Raw genomic sequence first — 21072 nt, 5'->3', positions numbered from 1 at the left:
AGATCTGAGTCCAGCTTTTACTGTCTGGTAGGATTGCATTCCCTACATCAAGATAACCTGGGAACTTCAACCCGGGGTCCCTTCAATATCCCGGAAGTGTACTCCAGGGAAGGTATCAAGGTCCCGAGACCCCACCAGCTTGTCTCAATAACCCTGAGTGCCAGCATCCGAGGCGGAAGTGCAGTCGGGCACCAGGAAGCAGAAACTGGAGCCTGGTCAGGAGACAATGCCAGCAACTCTGCTAAATGGGGCTTGGTATGATCCCCTTGGGGAGTAAGGGTGTCCTGAAGGCCCCACTTGCTGTCTTAGAGGAGTCCCTGGGTCCCCTTCTCAGACAACACTGAAGGAGCCACACCTCCTACCCAGGCAACAGCGAAGGTGTTCTTACCCCACGTCTCTGAGCAGCCTCTCCGCCACCCTGATGATTCTCTCCTCAAACCTCACCTTTTAGAGCTTATGGGCAGCAGACCCTTCAAAGAGAACTTGGCATTAACAGCAGGGCCACGCCCTGCTGTCTTGCTCTCCAGGTGATGGGAAGGTGGGTGAGCCAGAAGTTGAAGGGGTGGGGCCCAGAAACCAGGGTGTGTTGGGCAGATGTCCCACTCTCAGATGAATCAGGCTCCATGTGGCAAGGCTGCCCGCGGGCCCTCTGCATCCAGGGGCCTGTGGAAAAGTCCGAACGCACAGGAGAGTGAATGAATGAATGGCAATGGGCTGGTGAAGGGCATCCTTGCTTCATCACTCCATCCCCTTGCCATCATCACTCTCCCCCTCTGGGGTAGACGAGTTGATGTTGGCCCTGTAGGGAGCTTTGTGGGCCCTCTCTAATCCTGGCCATCTGGTTTCCAGGTGAGAGATCTGTTTTAGCTATTTCTTAGGCCCTATTTCCCAAATCCTCTCATCCCCTATTTCCTACCCCACCTGCTTTCCCTCACTGAATAAATCCATGGTTGTCATGGAGACAACATAGTATCAGCATCTCTGCTGCTTTGTAGATCCTTCCGGAAAACAGAACTAGAAAGGGCCCTCCTTGTACCTCCTTAGTATGTCTGGCACAGGAGTCCTGTCTGAGAAAGTGTGGTGCGGTATTTGGATGTTTCTGCTTTGCCCGTTCACTTGTTCACTTTCCTCCCTCTGTCCTTCCTCTTGCCCAAGTTCCACCTTCTTAGGAGACTAAGCCCGGTTTGACTCTTTTCAGCCGAGGGTCCTGAAGCTAAGACCCTAGCCTCAGGGTCCTGTGTTCTTCAGCCTATGTTACAAATAAGGATAAGAGTTTGAGGGACTGTGCAGACGTAATTCTCCCCAGATGATAGATCAGCAGTCTCAGCGCAGAGAGGTGAGGTGGCTTGCTCTAGATCACCCCACACGGAGTGCAGAGCCTGCAGCTTCCCTTGCAAACACTGCCACCTTCAGTGGGTCTGCACCAAGAGACAGCACAGTAACTACTGCTATTAAGCACCAACTGTGTGCAAGGCTCTCCGTGTACAAATGTCACTCAAACTCAAAACAGCCTTGTGAAGTTAATATCATTATTGTCAGCATGTTACAGAGGAGGAAACTGAGGCACAAGGAGGACAATGAGGACCCTTTCTTACTTGGTCATCATAGCAGCTGGATTTGAAACTGAGGACAGTCTCCTTCAAAGCCCCACTTCTTAACCAGGACAAAGTAAATAAGGCCTCTACCACAAGGATTCGGGAGGGGCCGTCCTTACCCAAGTGTTCATCAATAGCATGAATTCCACTGTTTGGGGCCAGAAATTGCTTTCCCCATCATCCTTTCCCCTTTGACTCCTGCATGACCCTCTGCTAGGTTTTATGAATGAGAAGGGAAAAAAAATAGCATTGAAAAGTTCAACCAACTTTGGCTCCCATTCTCAGAGTGATAGATAGCTTTAATTACTCGGGATTACTCAGCCACTCCACTCTTCTCCCCCAAGTCATTAAAAATAGATTTTTCTGTTTGAACTCCACTCCACCCTCGGGTCTCCAGATAGTCAGGAGTTCTTAGGAGACAGCCCCAGGGTCAGCTTCTGGTCAGAAGGTTGCATGTTGCTTTGGTGGCAATCACAGGGTCCAGAAACTCCAGCTGGTTTTCTGGGGGGCTCATGCCTCCTTGTTCTTGATGCTATTGATCATGTGACTTTCTCAGCTCAGAGGACAGGCAGGGGGCTGGATTGGTGTTTACTTTATGAGGATTTAAGGGACTCTCACACATCACTATTGATTTTTAAAGAACTGGACCTAACCCTGGGAACAAACAATGACTTCTTCACATTAATTATTGGGAAGTTGATTTGTTGGAAAGGCCGAAGCTGAAAATAGGAGCTCAGAAGGGCCCTGCTCCCTGATGAGCGGGCAGGATGAAGTGAGATGGGTATGGTGGGCTCGTTTGAAAAATAAGGGAGGGAGGCTTGAAGAGGTTAAGCTGCTTTCCTGAGGTCTCACAGCAAACAACTAGCAAGACCAGGACAGGAAGCCCCTGCCACCCTCCACCTCCAGGCAGGGCTGGCTGAGGGCTCGTGGCTCAGAGTAGAGGGTGTAGGACCCGTTCAGAGTCGTTTCCATCACTGCTGTGGTCCTGGCAGGTTTTTAAGACATCCCGCAGGGCATCCTCACCCGCACCAGCCTTTCCTCCGCCTCACCCTCTCACGTCACTGCTTGTATCGTCTGGCTCCATATCCACCAGCTGACTCTCCATCAGCAAACATAGAAAACTGAGCGCACGGCCAGCAGTGGTCAGGAGGGGAAGCGTCGTTTCAGGGGCCGGCCCCTGTGTCGAGAAGGAAGAAAGGTGATCCTGACAGCCAGCCCTCGGGGCAGCCCCAGGCGAGGGGCCTTCCCTTCCTGCTGCCCCTGCGCCGCCCTCACCAGCCCCACCTGGCAGTCGGGCACACCTGGACTGCAGTTCCATTTCCACCACCTGCAAGGCATGCAACTCGGGCAGGTTGTTGAACCCAAGACTCAGGCAAACCCACTCCAGAATTCTTGCCTGGAGAATCCCAGGGACAGAGGAGCCTGGTGGGCTGCCGTCTGTGGGGTTGCACAGAGTCAGACACGACTGATGTGACTTAGCAGCAGCAGCAGCAGCTTTCTAACAAACAAGGTGGGTCTAATCCCTCACCTGCGAGGCTGGTGTGAGATCAGGTGAGGGAACGGAGAACAATGTGCAGCAGGTGCAGATGAATGGCCGCTGTACTATTGTTCCTGCCACCTCATCCCCTTCCTTGGACAAAGCTCAGCCAACTGCCCGCTCAGAGGAAGGCGATGTGGACCCAGGGCACCCTCAGCAGAGGCCTAGGCCCCCCTCAGATACAAAGAGGGGGTCTCACAGCTGCCCCTAGCCATACCCGGCAGAGGAGAACGAGATTAAAATGCCACTTCAGGCATCCGGTTGACAATCAGCTCTTTGCTGAGAACAAAGGTATTAGTTCATGAAGTCTTGCTGAGCCAAAGGGCTACTTATCGTACGAGGTGTGTTAGGACCCCAGGGAGGCCGGCCTGTTCCTGGAGGGTCCGCTTTGGCTTGGGTGCCTGAGAGAGTCTGGCCAGGCCTGGGGGCTAGACGAGGCCTCCCTGACCGTCTGCCCATTTCTCTTCCTGTGAGAACGCTGAACTCTGGCCCCCTCGGACGTACAGGGAAGGCAAAGCCCTAAGCTCTCAGCCCGGTTCTACCTGTTCACCACGGGGCTGACAAGATTTGGCTAAGCCTGTGAAGAGAGACTCCTCCCGCCCATCGATGGCAGCCGGTAACAACTGCCAGGCGCCAGCCAGCTCCCAAGAGCAGTGGAGTCAAAACCACGAAAGCCCAACCTGCCTCTGGTTGCCTCCCGCCTCTTGAATCCTGCTCTGACCTCAGCCTCCACCTCCCAGGACTGACCCCTGAACCTCCTGTTCCTCTTTTTCTCAAAAGGATCCCTTATGGCATGTCACCACTGCGGCCATGGAGGACCTCTTCCCCTCCAGCTGACCTTCTCCACTCCCTGAGACGGGCCCCAGGGTTCAAGCCAACCCTCTGTGTGTATTAGTCGCTCAGTCATGTCCAACTCTTTGCAACCCCATGGACTGTAACCTGCCAGGCTCCTCCGTCCATGGGATTCTCTGGGGAAGCGCGCTACAGTGGGTTGCCATTTCCTTCTCCAGGGGATCTTCCCCACCCAGGGGACGAACCCGGGTCTCCCACCATGCAGGCAGATTCTTTACCGTCTGAGCCACCTTGGGCACCTCTATTTCCTGGTGGAGCAAATGGATCTCCCACTACATAACAATCCGCAGCCTCCCTGCCTGCAGGAGCTGTGCACACCGAATGAGATAAGCACGCAGAGCGTGCTCACACCCTCTCCCGGCCTGGCTGCGAGTCTGCCACGGAGCCCAGCCCGCACAGCAGCCCTGGCCGGGGCTCCCTTCAGTCTGCCCTCAGCTTGTGACCGTAGATGAGCATCAGGCTGCTTCTTGAAAAAAACATCTGGTTTGGGAAAAAAAGCAGAAAGTAGGTCTGAGACCCTACAGACTCCAGGGGAAGAGAGGGTGGGCTGGTGGCGAGGGACCATCAAGAGAAGGGACACAAGAAAGGAGGGCGGTTCCGGGAGCCAGCTGTGTCTCAGCTGCTGTGCGCTTTGCTCCGGGGCCCCAGGAACCCTGAGGCTGTAGCTCAGGCCAACTGCATGCTCCCACGCAGGCTGTGTGTGTGCCCTCCCAGCCTCGCCACCTGGCTCTCAGCCACTGAGAAGGCCGCTGTTTCTCTCCTTGCGTCAGGAGGCAGGGGACATGTGTGTGGACAGGTGGGGACATCTGGAGGGGGGAGCAGTTTCCGGGGAAGCAGGGGGTGAAACGCGCAGTCCCCAGGCCCCTGTGGCCTGGGGAGCGGCTTTCCCTTATTCCTCCCTCTCTCCGCCTCTCTCTTGCCCAATTGCCAAGGACTCCTGCCCCCTCTGGAGCAGTGTGCCCATGTGGAAGGCCCCCGAGGAGGGCCTCTGCACTGTCCTTTGAGCCACAGCTGTCCCTTGCTTGATGTCCCAGATGTCCCTCCATCGTGCATCTGTTCTACCATGTTAAGATGATCCAGTTGCCTTGGTTTTGTCCTCAACCAAACCACGGGCTCCAGAGAGCAGAGAATGCGGCCTGATGCCTAGTGGAGAGCTTGCATGCTAAGTCGAGTCTGACTCTTTGCGGTCCTATGGACTACAGCTCGAGAGTCTCCTCTGTCCTTGGGATTTTCCAGGCAAGGATACTGGAGTGGGTTGCCATGGCCTTCTCCAGGGGATCTTCCAAATTCAGGGATCAAACTTGGGTTTCCCACATTGCGGGCAGATTCTTTACCTTCTGAGCCACCAAGGAAGCCCACAATATAAATGCTCTGTAAATACTGAAAAGTCACAGGGGACCCAGGCCCAGCCCATGATCAGAATTCTCTACGTTGGTTTCCTTCCAACTCAGGTGTCTCTCCCATAGACACCCCCGGATTCTCAGAACCCGGTAGCTCCGTCTAGGTGTCCACACAGGGTGGCAGAGATGTGGGCTTGATTCTCTTCCCCCAGGTTTACCCGCCAAAGGTCTGCCGTCCCTCACTCCACCATTGGGAAGCTCTTCTCTGAAGAGGGACGGCTTGGCAGCTGATGGAGTAACTCTCCCGGCTGATGGTAACCACCAGGGTCACAGCGGTCTCCGGGGCCTTCCCGGATGGTCCAAGCCCTGCAGGTGTGGCGCGTCCTTCGAGACCTTTAGGAAGGAGGCTGCTTCTAGCCCTTCCCTTGGTGACTTGTCTCCAAAGCCAATAATAATCTGCTGTCACATCCCTTGTTGAGCTAGACACCTCACCCCGTGGGCCGACAGAGGAGCGGGTGGGGAGCAGGGACCACTCCAAACTCTGCGCCCTGCTGAGCCCCAACCGTGTTACACGAGCCCCCAGGACTCAGGCCAAGGGGGGAGGCGCTGGAGACGTGGGGCCCCAGAGCTGGAGGAGCCAAGAACACAGTATGAGTCACCTTTAATGAAGAGCATTTCTTAAGTAAATGACTTAATAGGGCAGTTACATTCATTAGAGGCGTAATTGTAAGACCTAAGATCAAGTAGAGATGAATGCCGGGTGAGCGGTGGGTGGACTCCAGTGTGAAGTGACCCCCTCGGTGCAGGGGAGAGGGCAGTGGAGGGGGGCAGGGGAGGGGTGTTCTCCCCGCCACACCCGCGTGCCCACCCAGCCACCCAGATCCCCGCACTCAGAGGAGGGGGCGACGGAGCCTCCGGCATAATGAAAGCGCAATCGTAATAAACAAACACTAATTAAAGTGTCATCATGGAGTGTCCCATTAGACTCTGAGTCAGCCCTGACAAAGCCCCGCCTGACGCGGTGGACGCTGTCCAGGGTGAGCTCCCTTTCCTTCTCGAGATTTCCGAGAGAGCACCCATCCCCTGCCCGTCCTCCTCCACCCACCAGGCCCCGCAGCAAGTGCCCACCTGTCGCCTGATGCCGACTGAGTGGCCCCTGACCCTAGAAGTTTGAACTCAGTTCCTTCAGGTCCTCCACAGACTCAGAGATATTGGAATCAATTCCTCCCTGGGCTGTGGAGCGGTCCCCAGACCAATCTCCAGCTCTCCTCCCCAAGAGTCAGTCTAGTTCCTTCTGCAGCCCCGAGGCAGAGTTTGATTCTATTTCTTCTTGGCCCCAGGCAGAGCCTGACATTTAAAAAGATTTCCCAGGACGTGAGGTCATGTTTAGCAGTGGTTCTCATAAAAAATCAGCTGGAGAGCTTGTTGGAACCATTTCTCAGGCCTGCCTCATGCCAAAATTTCTGACTCAGTTGGACTCTGGATTTTGATGAAACTTAAACTCACAGGTCATGCCAAGGGTGTTGGTTTGAGGATCCAGGACGCCTCTTCATGGAGGACACTCTTTTGGCCAAGGAGTGATGGACTGGAGAGCTGACATTGTGTATTCCAGCTGGGGGGCCTTCTCGGTCCTTCCCAAGTCAACCCAGACCTGCTCTCCAGATTTATATATACTCATCACTCTTTACCCTCAAGCCCTGCTTTCCCTCTATTTGCTCATGTGGGTCCTTCCACCCGGGACGCTCTTCATCTGTGTAAATACTATTCAACCTTGAAGACCCAGACCCAGGCCACATCCCTCACAAAGCCTCCCTGGGACACCTGTCCAGAGCCACGCTCCCCCACGAGAACAAAATGCCAGGCACCCAGCAACGTGTGTCTTTTTAACTTCTCTAGCAGCCATATTTTAAAAAGTAAGAAGATGCAGCTGAAATCAATAGTTAGGTTTTATTTAACCCAAAATTTACTAGCTTTTCTCAACACTTGTCAATAAGAATTACTAATGTGCTATTTTACATTCCGGTTTTTCATGCTCAGTCTTCTACATCCGGTTGTCTTTAGAGCATGTCTCAATTAGAACTAGTGCCTTCCAGATGCTGGGAGCCACACGGGCCCATGTGTTGGATGGCATAGATATAGAAGTAGTATTTTCTTTGCTCTGAATTCCCTCAGCCCTCTTTCAATACCTCTCTTAGAACACACATCACTTGTCTTGTTTTTATTGCTAGTCTGCTTGCAACTTGAAGGTGATGGCTGTGTTTTAATGCTGCTGTTGATTTTATTGCCCTAAAGTGCCCAGCACTGACCTTTCTGTACGATGTGATCAATGACTATGAGTTGATGAATGAATATGGAAGCAAGTGATTATAGGAAAGACAGAGCACCCGTGGAAACACCTGACTTTGAGCGCCTCCCTCCAGACCCTTGTGACATTTCTTCCCTCTGGTTTGTATATGGCTGTTAGATCTCCGAGAAGAGAATCAATTCAAGTTTTAGGATCCCCACTCCCATAAAAGTTTCCTGTTTCACTTTGCTCTTCAACTCTGTGTATTAAAAAAAAAATTCCCACCAGGAGGGCCCAGGAAACAGGAAAATAGTTGTGCAGTTGGTTTCATGTTTGGAGAAGAACAGGCTTCTCACTATCTCCACGGCACTTGGCATGAAAGTGGGCTTTGTTGCCGGAGACACTGCTCCCATTCAGGGCCCCGTTCCCCAGCTGCTGAGAGCAGGGCTGTGTTTTGACAGACGGGCCGAATGCAATGCAGACAGTTGTTTTAATTTCCAGCCAGATGCAGACATCACTCACACGGAGCCCAAAACCCAGGAAAGGGAGGCCAGGCTACCGAGGCTCTCAGGCCTCCGAGGGCAGGTTGGGAGGGAGAGGGCGCTCCGGAAGCCCCCCTGGGCAACTGGAGTCACAGATACCCTGAAGGGCTGAGGGTCCCCAGGCACAAGGAAGGGCCCGTGGGGAGGGCATCTTGCAGGCACATGCTGGAAAGGTGTTTCTGGCAGGAATCGTAGGCCGCGAGGCAGGGGTCAGTGGGGGCTCCTTAAGGCAGGGTGCTCTCATCGGCCGGTGGTATGGCTGGATGTTACCTTTGAACCCTCCACGTCATTCAGCATTCTCAGGGAGGAGTTAGGAGCATCCTGAAAGTCAGAGCTGGAATGACTCAGGCGGCCTTCCCCTGGGTCAGAAGTATACCTGCCACAGCCTCCCAGACACACGTCCCCTTGACTCAGCTCACGCCTCCCACAGAAGGGAGTTCCTGCTGGAACCCTGGTCTGCTGCGTTATTGGACAGCCTTGACGTTCTTCTGTCGAGCTGTCCTGGAACTCTTCACCCCTGGGTCTCCATCAGCGCTGCCCTTGAAACCGCGGCAAACCACTTCTGTGTCCACCTTGAGATTCATCTTCTCTGAGCTAAACATCCAGGTCTCTCAAGCTGTATCTCAGATGCCAGCGCTGGGTCCCACCCCATCGTGACCACCCTTCTGGGAAGTGGAGAAGTCTCTCTGGTGGGGCCGCGCTTCTTCAGGGGCAGGCTGCCCAGACCTGAACTGGGAACTCCCCAGGGTGGGGCACCTCCGTCCTGACACCACATCCATTAATGCGGCCCATGGCCCAGTTAGCCCCCAGAGCCGTGCCATCACCCCATCAGGTCTGATTGGACCTCTGAGTTGAGAGTCCATTTAAACCCACAGACTTGTCATGAATGAGCTATTTCAAACCAGGTATCCTCCAACCTCCACTTAGAATATCCACTTTTTTAAACTGAATTTCCAGATTTTACACTTACACTTTCTGCATTTCATTTATTTTATTATTAAAGGCAACTTAGGAATGCTTAAAGCTGATCATGTCACTCAGAGGGAAAAGCTTTGTAATTCAGAATGTTAAGTGTTAAGATGTGGGGAGAATGAGTCGGTGGGGGGTCACCCAATAGAGAGAAGGAAGGTTTCTGGGGTTGGTACCCAAAACCTTTCATTATCTGACCCCTGGTTACACCCATCAGTCTCATCTCTCAGCTCGTCCCATCCAGTGTACACAACACACTTGAGTTAGGCTGAACTTAGCCATGATTCCCAGGTGGCTCAGTGATAAAGAATCCGCCTGCCAATGCAGGAGACACAAGAGATGTGGGTTTGATCCCTGGGGCGGAAGATCCCGTGAAGAAGGAAATGGCAACCCACTCCAGTATTCTTGCCTGAGAAATCCCATGGACAGAGGAGCCTGACAGGCTACAGTCCACGTGGTTGCAAAAGAGTCGGACAGGACTGAGTTCACATGCACCAATAGCCATGATTACTTTCGAGCGTGGTGATCTCTCAGCTAGGAAGGCCCTTCCAGGCATCTGCAGCAGGCCCACTCTTACCCTGACTCACCCATACTCAGCTGCTGGTCCGTTTTCCAGACAGATTGTACTGAGTGGCCCCTCCTTTAAGCTGCCAAGGCCCCCAGGGCATATACCCATCGCCTGCGATGGATGTTCGCCACAAGGTAGCGTAGATCTCAGTTTGTAATTACCAAGTCCCGCGGGCTGCGTGCTCTGTGGGGAGGCAGATCTGTGTCCGGTTCGCTGCAGTTTCTCTAGCACACAGCACTGGAGTCTTGACATCTGATAAACGGTTGCTGGGTGAGCCATGTTACACTCCATCCCAAGCCTCTCGGGAGGATGCTGTGAAGGCGTCTCCATCAGACCCTTCATCCCTCTGCCAGAGGCGGAACGCTGGGCTGCTGGACCACAGGTTGTGTTTCCGCTTGACTTCACACATCCAGTAGGTGGGGGACCTCTCTGCCCTAACAAATGAGATCCCATTCCCAGCCTAGCAAATGTTTTTGCAGCCCAGCAGCCTGCGGGCTCAGCCATCGACAGATACCTGGGACATACCGAATGCAAGACTTCAATCTTCTAACCCTTTGCCTGGCCTTAATGTTACACCCGCTGGGTAGGTAGGGGTGAGTAATGAGCACACAGGCCTGGTTTCTGTCCCCGCACAGCCCCACCCAGAAGCCAGGAGGAGAAGGCTGCCTGCTCTGGGGGGTCACGGGCCTGATCTACACACTCCCCCTTTGCCCAGCAAGACAGCATCAGACAGGCAGCTCATCTCTGTTCCCGTTTAGCCAGACTTTTCAAAGGACGGGAGATTTACTAGAGAAAACTGAATACAGACATCAGAGAATGGGATAATTGGATCCAGGTGGTACGTTTGGTTGGCTGTAAAAAGACTGTGCCACTCAGTGAATATTATTTGATAGGAAAAGTTTCTCCTTCTCTCTCTTTTTATTTATCAGTGTTTTCTTTGCACTCAGCCCGAGCCCAGCTGAAAGCTCTTCAGAGACTAGTTGGTGGCACTCAATGGCCTTTCAGCAGACTTAACCATTTCCAGCATCTGCCGGGATTAGGCCCAGCCCTCCCGAGGACTTTAGTGCAGGCAGAGAGATGCTGGAGGGCTTGCTTCCACCTCTGGTGGAGGCCAGAAGCCTGAGGGCTGTTAGCTGTGCCTGCTTCGTGCAGGGGAAACCAATGAGAATGCTAAAGGACCGATTCACCCCTGTTGTCACCTCTCTAGGGGTGGTGGCAGTGCAAATGTGCGCACGTGCGTGTGTGCGTGCGTGCGTGCGTGTGAGTCGCTCAGTGGTGTCCGACTCTTTGCGACCCCATGAACTGTAGCCCACCAGGCTCTTCTGTCCATGGGATTCTCCAGGCAAGAACACTGGAGTGGCTTCCCATTCCCTTCTCCAGAGGATTTTCCTGACCCAGGGATTGAACACTGGTCTCCTGCACTGCAGGCAGATTCTTTCCCATTTGAGCTACGGTGGTTAGTGTAATTGAGTCTGAACACACCATCCGGAGGCATCACTCCCTGATCTAACCTGCTGTCTTTGCCTTCTTGGCCAGATCACCAGGGTCCCCGTGGAATCCTGTGAGCAGTACACGACTTGCGGGGAGTGCCTGAGCTCGGGGGACCCTCACTGCGGCTGGTGTGCCCTGCACAACATGTAAGTTTGGCATATTCTGGGGAAAAAAAAAACTTGGAATGCGGAAGACCAGGTACTTTCCTGGGAGTGTTGATGAGGGATGTGATCTCAGTTTGTAGGGAGAGAGGAATTTCCCTCTGCTGAGCAGTAATTCTAATAGCGGTCAGAGTGCTGAGAGCAGAAAGAGGAAGAGAGGCCGTGAGTGACCTTCTTTCCAAGGGCAGTGCCTCTGTGGTCTCACCTCCAAAACCCAACCCCTACTCCCTCCATCCCTGGCCAGCTGCTCTGAAGTCTGTACCTTTGCTACAGGGAAGGCTAGTGGTGTAGGAAGAACTTGCAAGGGAAGTTGAAGCGTCTCTAGGTTGTAGCCTGAACGAGGCACCTCCTTCCTGGAGTTTGGACTCCAGTGAGTGGCCGTGCGACCCAGGATGGTCCACTGACAACCTTGGGCCTCCTTTTCCCCATGGCTAAAAAGGGATAATGCCAACCTCACAGGTGAGCCCTGAGGATTAAATGAAACAATAAATGCTTTGGCAGTAAGGAAGCTCAGGATAAGCTACACGAGTCAAAATGATGATCATGGACTCGGAACCCTTGGGAGGACCCTTCTGGCCTCGTCAGTCCCTGATTTCAAGAAGCCTACATCTCACTTCAACTGACCTCACATCCCTATTCAGATACACCCCCTGCCACTGAATACCAGCTCAATAGAAATGCAAAATCACACTTAAACTTCCTAACTCCAAGAGCCCCAGAGGGAAGAAACTCCAAAGGCAGGGAAGGGGGGTGGGGGCTGGCTAGGAATTCTGCTCCCCAGCAGACTCGGAAACTCCAGGGCTCCGCGCCAGCCAGCAGAGCACCCCCACGAGAAGTGCCGGTTTAGGGTGGGGGCGGAGGCAGAGGGCCAGAGTTCAGGGTCCTGCACAATTGCTCTTGGCTTCCAGCCTCCACAGCAGGTGTTGGAAGGGCTATGCAGGGAGGGAGTGAAGCAGGCGCCTCGCAGATGCAAAATCTGGACTGGATTGGCGCCCACACATACTGGGTTCCCTGCTTAGACTCGAAGGTAAGGGGCTCCTCAAAATAGTTTTTGCCAGAAATGCCCTCACCAGAACCCGGACAGAGCGGCGCCAGGTGGGTCAGACAAGTGGCAAAGATACTGACGGTGCCCCCGCTGGGCCCCAGGAATGCCGGAAAATGAAAAGTGAAGTCACTCGGTTCGTGTCCGGCTCTTTGTGACCCCATGGACCGTAGCCTACCAGGCTCCTCTGTCCCTGGGATTGTCCAGGCAAAAATACTGGAGTGGGTTGCCATTTCCTTCTCCAGGGGATCTTTCCGACCCAGGGATCGAACCTGGGTCTCCAGCATTGAGAGGTGGGTACAATTGGGTTCCCATCTGTGAGGCTGGCCCGACAGGCAACAGGCTCTCTTTCCTCACAAGGGTTTCTTCCTCCACGGAACCCGACAGCCACTCCCAGCTCCTCACAGTGGCCTGGGTCACCTGGCCCCCTCACTGGGCGGTGGACAGGTCCAGCCATCCCACCCACTCCCTGCTCCTCCCTGCCAACCTAGCCACGATGTCCGAGTCTCCCAGAGGCCCCAGACCCCCGTCCTCCTCCTGGGCCAGGTCATCGGGCTGGCTTAGAATGACTGCACCGCCTCAGGAAGGGTCTCAGGTTTCCTCTGCGCTCTGAGCCCCTTCCCCGTCATTACCTCCCAGGGGTGCCGCTCCTTCCAACAGTTCGGCTTGCCTCTTGCAGCACATAGGGATCAAGCTTTTCCCCAGCTTCACCCGGACTTTTCTCTTCTCCTGGCCCGGCTCATCTTCAGCCCCTCGGGCAGTGCCTTCCCACCCGTCCACCCCTTGCCTGGGTGACAGGGCCTAGTGGAGGGACCACCTCCAGCAGCCAGGAGCATGCGCTGGATGTGAGCGGAGGCAGAGGGCTGAAGGAGGTTGCCCAAGAGCCTCCAGGTCCAGGGGTGGGGGGCGGAGTGGATCTGAAACCCTCCTGTCTCTTCTGTATGCCTTGCTCTTGCAACTGTGTTATTGTCTCGGAGGCGATTTATCTCTGTTGGGGCTGTTGCCATAAATAGTATGATAAAAAAGAGCCATTTCAGTGAGTCAATGAGATAAAGGCTCCAGTCAAGAGCTCACTTTAGAGCTATCTTAAGGATTCACTTAAACCTCCATAATTCTTTTCTTTGACAGCATTCATATTTAGATCCATTATGTGCCTGGCAAGGAAGGGTGGGGGGTACTTTGGGGGGAGTTTGATGGGAATCTCCACTGGGTGCTGGACCCTTGTTGAGTCCCCAAAGGGGGCTCTTTGGTCGGAGAAGTGCCAGCCCCGGAGCGTGTTACCAGTGGCCACCACACGCCCCCGCGTGCAGGGGTCACAGGGCCCACCTGCTGCTGTGGCCTGCGCAGCCAAGGACCAGAGAGGAAGGTGTGAGACGAAGCCGCCATGAGCGCTTCCTGACAGAGGCAACCCTGCCCGCGCCTCCCTGTCTGTCTCTGTGTTTCACAAACATTTATTGAAAATATACCATGTGACAGGTGGAATATCTCAATGAATAAAACATGGCCCCTGCCTTCAAAGAGCTGTGAATCCAGCCACAAGGTCACACGCACGCTATCCCACACAGTTAAGACCCTGTCCAGGGTTTTACATGTCCCTGGGGGCGAATAATAATAATATCCATAGCCATCATCATTAATATTTTTCTTAGTAGGGCCAAGAACACGCCATCTTCTAAACACTAATCCGTTTAATACTTACACCAGGCCTGTGAGATACAGTATTATCATTGGGCCCAGCATTTTACAGCTGGGGGGACTGAGACGTGGGGTCTTCCAGAAACTTGCCCAATGGGGCCACAGCTGGTAGGCTGTAGATCTGGGTAGGAACCCAGGCAGAGTCCAGTATGGCTCCAGAGCTCACATTCTTCGCCTCTTGCCTGAGACTTCTGTTCCCCAGTCTTCCATCTCTCACTCCCTGAGATGCTGTCTATAAGAGCTACTCTTTATGTCTGAACTGCGGCTCTCATGTTGGGGGGCGGGGGGCGTTGATCCCACTCCTCTTGGTCTGTCCTCTTTTTAAATACTTTTCTAATTTGTTTTGTATTGTTTTTGGCTGTCCTGGGTCTCCGTGGCTGCGCGGGCTTTTCTCTAGTTGCAGCGCTCGGGCGTCTCGTGGCAGTGGCCTCTCCTGTTTCAGAGCACAGGCTCTGGGGTGCATGGGCCTCAGTAGTTGCAGCTCCCGGCTCTAGGACACAGGCTCGGGAGTTGTGGTGCAAGGGCTTAGTTGCTCCCCAGCATGTGGGGTCTTCCCAGATCAGGGGTTGAACCTGTGTCTCCTGCATTGGCAAGCAGATTTGTTGCAGGAAGGAAGGGGGACCCCTTCCAGGGCCCCAAACTGGGCTCTTGTCTAACACTCAGAAGTGAATTGTCCGAGGAGACACATGTGCTGACAAAGCAAGAGACTTTATTGGAAAGGCCGCTGGGCAGAGAGCAGGAGGGTAAGGGAACCCAGGAGAACTGCTCTGCCACATGGCTCGCAGGTTTTATGGTGATGGGGTTAGTTTCCAGGTTGTCTTTAGCCAATCATTCTGACTCAGAGTCCTTCCTGGTGGTGCACGCCTTGTTCAGCCAAGATGGATGCCAGAGAGGAGGATTCTGGGAGGCGGTCGGACGTGTGGTGTCTCCTTTTGACCTTTCCCGAACTCTTGCGGTTGGTGGTGGCTTATCAGTTCTGTGTTCCTCACCAGGACCGCGTGTCGTAAAACAACTCATGCAAATGGTGACTACGGTGCCTGGCCCGGGTGAGCAGTTTCAGTCAGTGTGCTTCCCCTAACAGATTCTTTCCCACTGAGCCACCCGAGAACCCTCCCTCAGTCTGTCTTTAACTGCAGTAGAGGCCATCTGGGAGTCACCAAGCCCTCTGGAAGAAGTGAAGCTTGTCCTGAGAAGACGGACACGGGCCTCAGAGCAGCAGAGCCCCCGACTCACCCCTGTGCGTCTGTGTCTGTGGCAGGTGCTCCCGCAGGGACCGGTGCCAGCGGGCCTGGGAGCCTAACCGATTTGCCGCCAGCATCAGCCAGTGCATGAGGCTCGAGGTTCACCCCAGCAGCATCTCGGTGTCTGAGCACAGCCGGCTGGTGAGTGAGCCCGTGCAGGGCCTGGGGGCGGGGCACAGCGCGGGCACAAGCGTGGGTGTGTTCCTTTAACTCCAGCACAGTGTAAATGGATCAGACTTCACGCGCTCTGAGGATATTTTGTAGGAAAACTATGGTAACTCGTGTTGTTACCCAGGACCGAGTCATTCGCCCTACTCCTGGCAGATTCATCACCCACTGATCTGTTTTGCAAATCTACATTTTGCATTTAGTAACAAGCCTCTGCAACATCATTCAATCCGATCGTGTCCTGTGGGGTATGATGTAGATTTCAAGTGACCCCCTGGTTCAGTCGCTCACAGGAACTTGGAGTTGCCTTTGTATTGTGTATGTGAGAGAGAGGCAGACAGACGGATGGACAGACAGACGCAGAGAGACTGAGGCTTAATTCACAGGGTGTGCTGAAAGAGAATATTAACAACGAGAATACAGCAGTCCTTCCCCACCTGTCGAGGTACAGCCCCCGAGACTCCGTGTCCTGGGGCCCCGCACGGTTATTTCCTTCTGGAGGTTTTACGGGCATTCACGAATGTTAATTAGTTAATGAACCTTCCAACACTTGCGTTCATTCATCCCCACCGGGAGGTGTTGGCTCCCACAGAGCTGAGAGAACAAACAGCAGAGTTTGTACCTCAGTCTCTCGGCCCCATGGAAACGAAACTGGGGCAGAGATTCAGCGGCAGACAAGTGTATGGAAAGGCTAGGTGATGGCCACTGGGGCTGAGAAAGCCCTCCAGGCATCATGGGAGGACAAAGCGAGACCTCCCTCCCTCAGGACTTGACGCTTGCAGGACACAGGGTGTTGGCCCCGCGAACCCCCGTGGGCACTCCCTACTGGGAACCCCCGTGGGCACTCCCCACTGGGAGTCAAGTTTCTCACCTCTCGTTTGCAACACCGCTTAGATATCATATTGTCGTCCTTTAGCACAAACCCGTTTCCGAGGGCACGGAATGCAGAGCGGTGTTTTGCTATTAAATGGTTTCTCGATCAGCGCGTTCTTCGGACAGTCTGTGATAGTTTTACCATTCAGAGGAGGATATTCAAACTCGAAAAGCCTGGAGACCACTGGCCTGCCTCCCTGGAAGCCTAGGGAACCGCAGACATCATCCAGGGCCTTGGTGTCCACTTCCTGCCTTTCTCTGATCCCCTAAGCGCCTTGTGAGGTAACTGCCCTGCTCTCGGGGAGCTCTCAGGGGGCAGAGAGCCAGAGGCCGACAGAGAATAGAAGCCCACCACCTTGGTAGGCAGCCCCTGAATGACAGCCAGGGTGGGGAGCCAGCCAAATGGTAAACTCCTTACAAACCTCCAGGCTGGTGACACGTGTTCTCCTATGAACCGGAGCTAACGCTGATTTGTGACGGGTTCCACTCATGACTGGTTTTCAAGTTCGCATGGTTTCATGTCAAAACGAGCTCGGGCTGAGATGGGTTTTGGGACCTTCTGCCACCCCTAGCATCCCTTCCTCTCCCCTCAGTGCTTTATGATTCTGGACAAGACTGAAAAGTAATATTAATAATAAAGACCACTGACCCTGCAACACCCCTCAGAGCTACTGTAATGGCTCTGGGCCAAAGCTAGAAGGTGTCCTGGACCGACATCCTCTTCATAGATGAGGTCTGGGGAGAGGCGTGAGCAAGTGGACATCGGCACGGCCAGGCCTGGAGCCCAGGTCTCCTGAGCCCTGCGGGGTCTTCCCACAGCATCGTCTCTCTGCTCCTCCCACAGCTCAGCCTGGTTGTGAGCGATGCCCCCGATCTGTCTGTGGGCATCTCCTGTGCCTTTGGGAACCTGACAGAGGTAGAGGGACAAGTATCTGGGAGCCAGGTCATCTGCATCTCACCGGGACCCAAGGAAGTCCCTGTCATCCCTCTGGATCAGGGTAAGAAGCATCTGCAGTGAGAGTCGTACGCTCGGGGCTGCTCAATCAGGGTGGCCAGAGTAGGGGACCCAGGGGACAGGGTGGCATGTGCCAGCACAGACTGACTGACAGCTGCCTGACTGGGTCTTCTTACACCAGACTCTAATTTGACTTATAAATGCATTTAAGTTTGAAAGCAAACTGGCATGTCCCAAAGAAATTTCAGGGAGGTCCCTGTCTCTCATTTGGGTTAAGCCTGCACAGTGTGCATAAGAGTTTTTACAGACTCCCCTTCCCTTCGAGGAATGTCAGTGGTTTTTAGTAGGTTCTCTCCATAGAGCTGTGGACTTTTAGGGGTTTTGACCTGATATATATACATTTTTTAAATCTAATTTTTGTATTGGTGACCTGATATTTCTGACAGTCTTTCAGTAACTGAACATATTCAACCTAGGCAGGGGACTCTATAGGATCTGATCCGTCACCTCCTCCCTAAGAAGGGGCCCTGGGGTGTCTGGGTCTCAGCGATGGGCTGGTCATCAGAAGGATGAAAGGGACTCTCTCGGAAGAGGACTCAGGAAGGCTCCATCTGCCATCACTGCCCCATGGGAGGCCCGGGGTGGCTGAATGATTTACCCTCAGCCTCTCCACTGGGCTCCCAGCTTGTAACTCTCTCCTTTTTTTCCAGACTGGTTTGGGCTAGAGCTGCAGCTGAGATCGAAGGAGACAGGGAAGATATTCGTCAGCACTGAGTTCAAGTTCTACAACTGCAGCGCCCACCAACTGTAAGCACGCCCCTTGCAACACTTGCAGTTGTTCAGTATCAGAGCGGGAAGGTCACCTAGACCAGCACCCTTCTTTAGTGATGAGGTCAGAAGGTCACCTAGACCAGCACCCTTCTTTAGCAATGAGGTCAGAAGGTCACCTAGACCAGCACCCTTCTTTAGCAATGAGCTCAGAGGAGACTGGTGAACAACTGGGTCATGGCAGGGCCAGGCCAGAAGCCAGCTTGCCCTGGGCCTGGATATGTGTGGGGGATTTTTCTAAGTTCCCATAGGACAAGAATTGTCTGACATTCACCACACAGTCTCCTGATCAGACGTGGCACTTTGTCTAGAACAGCGTAAAGTGCCCCATAAATATTTCAGTTATATTCAGTTTATTCAGTTATACCAAACTGAATGGCATTCACTGTCCACAGCCTCTGATCTCATGCAGTCTCCCTTGCAACACACCCTACCCTCAACTCTCAAGCTAAGAGTTAAAAAGGGTTTGAAGTGAACCAGAAGTCACGGCCCAGGAGCCCGAAGACAAGTCCTCCTTTTTATGCCAGCTGGTGGCGGCTTTGAATGTGGAGATCGACAGCCAGTGGAACTTAACCACATCATCCAAGGGCACGTGAAGAGGGACTCAGAGATGACAGCCTCAGAGCAAGGGGCAAGGCTGGGGAAATGGCCTCACCCAGCGCCCAAATAAAGGACCCGGGCTGGGGCAGGGCGAGGAGGCTTCCAACTCTATCGTGGTCCACCCTGAGCCTTCAATTTTTCAAGGAGGAAGCAAAAACCAGATCCAACCATCGGTCCCCAGAGGGGCTTAGGTGCCGCCCATCTGACTTCACCAGCCACATCCAGCAGCTGAGTGCCATGGCTGTGAATTCTCACAGCTGTGCAAGAAGCTGGGCGCACTTCATAAGTAAAAATCAGGGCCAGGAGTGAAGGAGAGGGATTCATACTTAGTTTCTGCCAGTCTTCTCTTGAAGTGAAACTGAGACTCTTTCCATGTCATCTGGAAACTCATGCGCTGTTTGATTTAGAAAAAGAGCAACCGGCCCGAAGTCTCTATAATAGGGCCACGTAAGGGCCATGTGACCCTGGTCATAGGCAAGAGCAGAGGCCAAGCCAGAGCTCCAGGCCAGAGGGAGAATTACCTGGGAATGTTCTGTGGACCCACCCTTCCTGTTGTCCAGGACAGGATCCACCCGAGGACTCCAGTGGCGTCAAGTCTGCGGGTCCAGGCTATGCGTACGAGGGGCCCAGCAATCCATGTGGAGAAAGGGTCTGTTAGCAGCTAAGCCCTAAAGGAACCTTTAAGCCATTAAAATAGACAAGTAAGATTTGTTCCTCTCCCCTTTTCTGATCTGAATTTTCATGATGGGAATCATCTGCTGGAGTTCTCAGGTCTCCAGAGTAGCTAAGGAAGGAGACGTGACTTGGACCCAATAGATGTGCTGAGAAAGACAGAACAAGTATAAAAAGTGGCCTGGGAGAAGCCAAGGCAAGGCGGTATGTGGCAGAAGCTGAAACGGATAAAATCGCCGCGTAAGCCCTGCATTCCAATCCCAGCTAACCCTGTTTTGGGAAATGTGAATATCTTGGAGCGGGAACTCCCCAACCTCCCTCTCACGCTCTAGCACAGTGGTGATGGAATGCGTTGCTTGTGAGAACGCCCTCATCTGACAACCCAGTGTGATGTCACCACTTTCAACCATGGATTGCCGCGGCAGTGGAGATGCTGTCACAGGCAGCAAGTTTTAGCAGAAAGAAAAGCAAGTTATCTTTGACATGTTATTGCCAAACCCTCTCTTATCTTATCCGTCCAGTTACAAATCACAGGATTGAGTTCAAGCCTCTCGTTTTACTATGGTAAACTAAGGCCCAGAGGGCATAAGTGCTCCATTAGAGGTCACCAAGTTAGCAAGTGGACAAGCCTGTTCTCGAAGAACCCTGATCTCATCATCCTTGTTCCATTTTTGTGATTTACTTGCTGAATCCTAAGATGTGAGCAAGACCCAATCCATCTGGCCTAAGTTCAGGAACGAAATAACTATGGGCACATCTAGAGGGGGATAAAAATATTTGGCATGGGGAAGAAGTGTAGATGGGCTAACGTGCCCAGTCCGCGTGGCTTATAACCCAGTGACCCCTGGATCAAGCCCCATCCGCCCGAACGCCATTAGAGCCCAGCAGGTGGCGCCAGTTTGCAGACCTGGCCATGTGCCTTCCAGGTTGGTCTAGTGGAGACAAGACGACTTAGGGATCTGGCAAGAGGCGAGTGGAACAACTCCACCGGCCAAACCTACTTCCCTGACGGTGGTCCGACCGCACACAGGGGACCTAGATGATACACATAGAATGCAGGGGAAACCAGAGGCCAAGAGGCGCTCTGCCTGGCGACAAAGACAGGAGCCACACACAGCCTGCCGCTACCGTGTCTGGCTACTTGGAGAGGGCGGCAGAGTTATCATTTGATACCATTCACTCCGCTCAAACTCGAAAACACAGGTGATATGAACCAACTGTGAACACTCAAACATGATTTAAGAGCTTGAAGTAACAGGTAAGTCAAACCCTTAAAAATAATATATCTAGCATTGTATTTTTCAAAACCACATCCGACACGTTATCTCGTTTGACACAAAACAACCCCGTGGAGTGGACAGAAAAGTTTCAATACAGACGGATGACGAAATTGCGATTCGGATGGTGAAGTGACTTGCTCGGGGCCGCTCTAGCGGCAGGGGCAGAGGCAAAACGGACACCAAGTCAGCCTAGTTTCTGCCCTTGCTCTCCTTGGGCTATTTGATAGCAAATGTTTAGCTATCAGAAATCAGGGGGAAAAGCTTATTAGGTGGCATTTTCCAATTTCTATGGCATAAATACTCCCTCTGTGGCTCGTTTCAAGCTGCTATCATGGCGTTGACCTGCTTGCAACATTCCTGAGAATATGAATAATTGGCT

At 53.4% G+C, this 21072-nt stretch overlaps 1 protein-coding gene and 1 long non-coding RNA gene across 4 annotated transcripts in view; one reads left to right on the top strand and one right to left on the bottom strand.

Moving 5' to 3' along the window:
- The window catches only part of PLXNA2 (plexin A2), a 228006-nt gene that overhangs the window by 133469 nt on the left and 73465 nt on the right, over positions 1-21072 (top strand). For all 3 annotated transcript variants that reach the window (XR_014055223.1, XM_081495369.1, XM_081495370.1), the window contains exons 5-8: positions 11224-11324; positions 15335-15458; positions 17203-17356; positions 18024-18120. Coding sequence is in view for 2 of the 3 variants with exons in the window: in XM_081495369.1 (XP_081351495.1) it covers positions 11224-11324; positions 15335-15458; positions 17203-17356; positions 18024-18120 (476 nt within the window). In the remaining variant the exon portion in view is untranslated. The remainder of the gene's footprint in view (positions 1-11223; positions 11325-15334; positions 15459-17202; positions 17357-18023; positions 18121-21072) is intronic.
- On the bottom strand, positions 14414-17290 carry LOC145507880 (uncharacterized). The gene is made up of 3 exons (XR_014055224.1): positions 17008-17290; positions 16357-16563; positions 14414-16079 (listed from the first exon to the last, which is right to left on the bottom strand). It is a non-coding gene; the product is annotated as an uncharacterized LOC145507880 (long non-coding RNA).

This window comes from Giraffa tippelskirchi, chromosome 5 (assembly GCF_054371585.1).
Source record: "Giraffa tippelskirchi isolate mGirTip1 chromosome 5, T2T-mGirTip1v1.2.pri, whole genome shotgun sequence".
NCBI classification, from domain to species: Eukaryota; Metazoa; Chordata; class Mammalia; order Artiodactyla; family Giraffidae; genus Giraffa; species Giraffa tippelskirchi.
Note: the sequence above shows the minus strand (reverse complement) of the source record. Positions and strands in the feature narration are given on the sequence as shown.